General features: G+C 54.5%; 2 protein-coding genes across 2 annotated transcripts in view; one reads left to right on the top strand and one right to left on the bottom strand.

The window, feature by feature from the left end:
* The window catches only part of LRWD1 (leucine rich repeats and WD repeat domain containing 1), a 16,110-nt gene extending 15,063 nt beyond the window's left edge, over positions 1-1,047 (bottom strand). Inside the window, exon 1 of the mRNA XM_005425390.3 lies at positions 950-1,047. The gene's annotated coding sequence lies outside the window, so the exon portion shown is untranslated. The remainder of the gene's footprint in view (positions 1-949) is intronic.
* Positions 920-1,047, top strand: part of ALKBH4 (alkB homolog 4, lysine demethylase) — a 2,609-nt gene continuing 2,481 nt past the window's right edge. Inside the window, 1 exon segment of the mRNA XM_005425447.2 lies at positions 920-1,030. Within this exon segment, the coding sequence (XP_005425504.2) occupies positions 920-1,030 (111 nt within the window).

The raw sequence follows: 1,047 nt of genomic DNA, 5'->3' as shown, positions 1-1,047 counted from the left end.
CCCGCTGTGAATGGTTTTCTCCCAAAAAAGTGACACTGAGCTCACTGGCCAGGCCAGCTGGACAGACTCTTGCCTGATGACTTCTAAATTCTCAAAAATTTTGGAAAACTGAATTAACCAGCAGAAATTCAAGCACACACCAATCAAGGACATAATTTCCTCATGAAGGAATAAAAAAAAAATCAACAGAGTTGTCTGTCTCGTTGGTGATTAACTGATGTTTCAGTAGACACCCACACACAGGGATATGCTGATATTTGGAATAACAGTGCTGACAGGGCCAAAAGAGCTCCACGAAATGACTGGTCCAGGGCTTCCCATTCTTCCTGACACAGATTCCAAGAGAGGGAAATAAAAGAGAACAGAGCTCCAAGGCCAGGCTCACTCCTGTCTTTCTGTGTTAGATCAGTGCTGCCTAAATGCCACTCCAGCACATCGTGAGGGGCACACGGGGCACTGAGCTGTGCTTGGGCCTGGTTTCAGCAGCAGCACACACCTACAGCCCCTGCAGCATTGTGTGATGAAGGGGCAGAATATGTATACACTGAAATATCGTACACAAGCACAAAGAGCTGAAATGAAAACCAGCTCAAACAGCAGCTCTTTGGGATTTGATCCTTCAAACGACAGAGCTCTCCCTGAGAGTCCAAGCACAGGGTCAGCCTTGTCCAACCAAACCTCCCCCAGGTCCTGTGTCTACAATAAAAATGTGACACCAGCGACTGGACGTTGCCATGGCCTCTCTTTGGCACACTGGCACAGCCGTGACAGGGCAGGAGCTGCAGGGAAGGCCAGACACGGCCGGTGCCATCCCACAGCCCCGGGGATGCTGCAGAGGCACATTCGGTTACCGGGAGGTGCCGAACGCCGGGGTTATTGCGCTGGGAACGGGCCCCTCCTGCCCCCCGCAGCTCTCGGGATGGAGCCCCAGGGCCGGGCATCCCCTGACCTGAACGTGTTCGCGTGGATCTGCCCCGGGACGCGATGCCGCGGCGGTGACAAGGCCACGGATGCCGGGCTGTCCGCGCACGCCGGGCGGCCTCCGGG

This window comes from Geospiza fortis, unplaced genomic scaffold (genome assembly GCF_000277835.1).
Source record: "Geospiza fortis unplaced genomic scaffold, GeoFor_1.0 scaffold425, whole genome shotgun sequence".
Taxonomy (NCBI): domain Eukaryota; kingdom Metazoa; phylum Chordata; class Aves; order Passeriformes; family Thraupidae; genus Geospiza; species Geospiza fortis.
The sequence above is the reverse complement of the archived record's forward strand: the minus strand, read 5'-3'. Positions and strand labels throughout refer to the sequence as shown.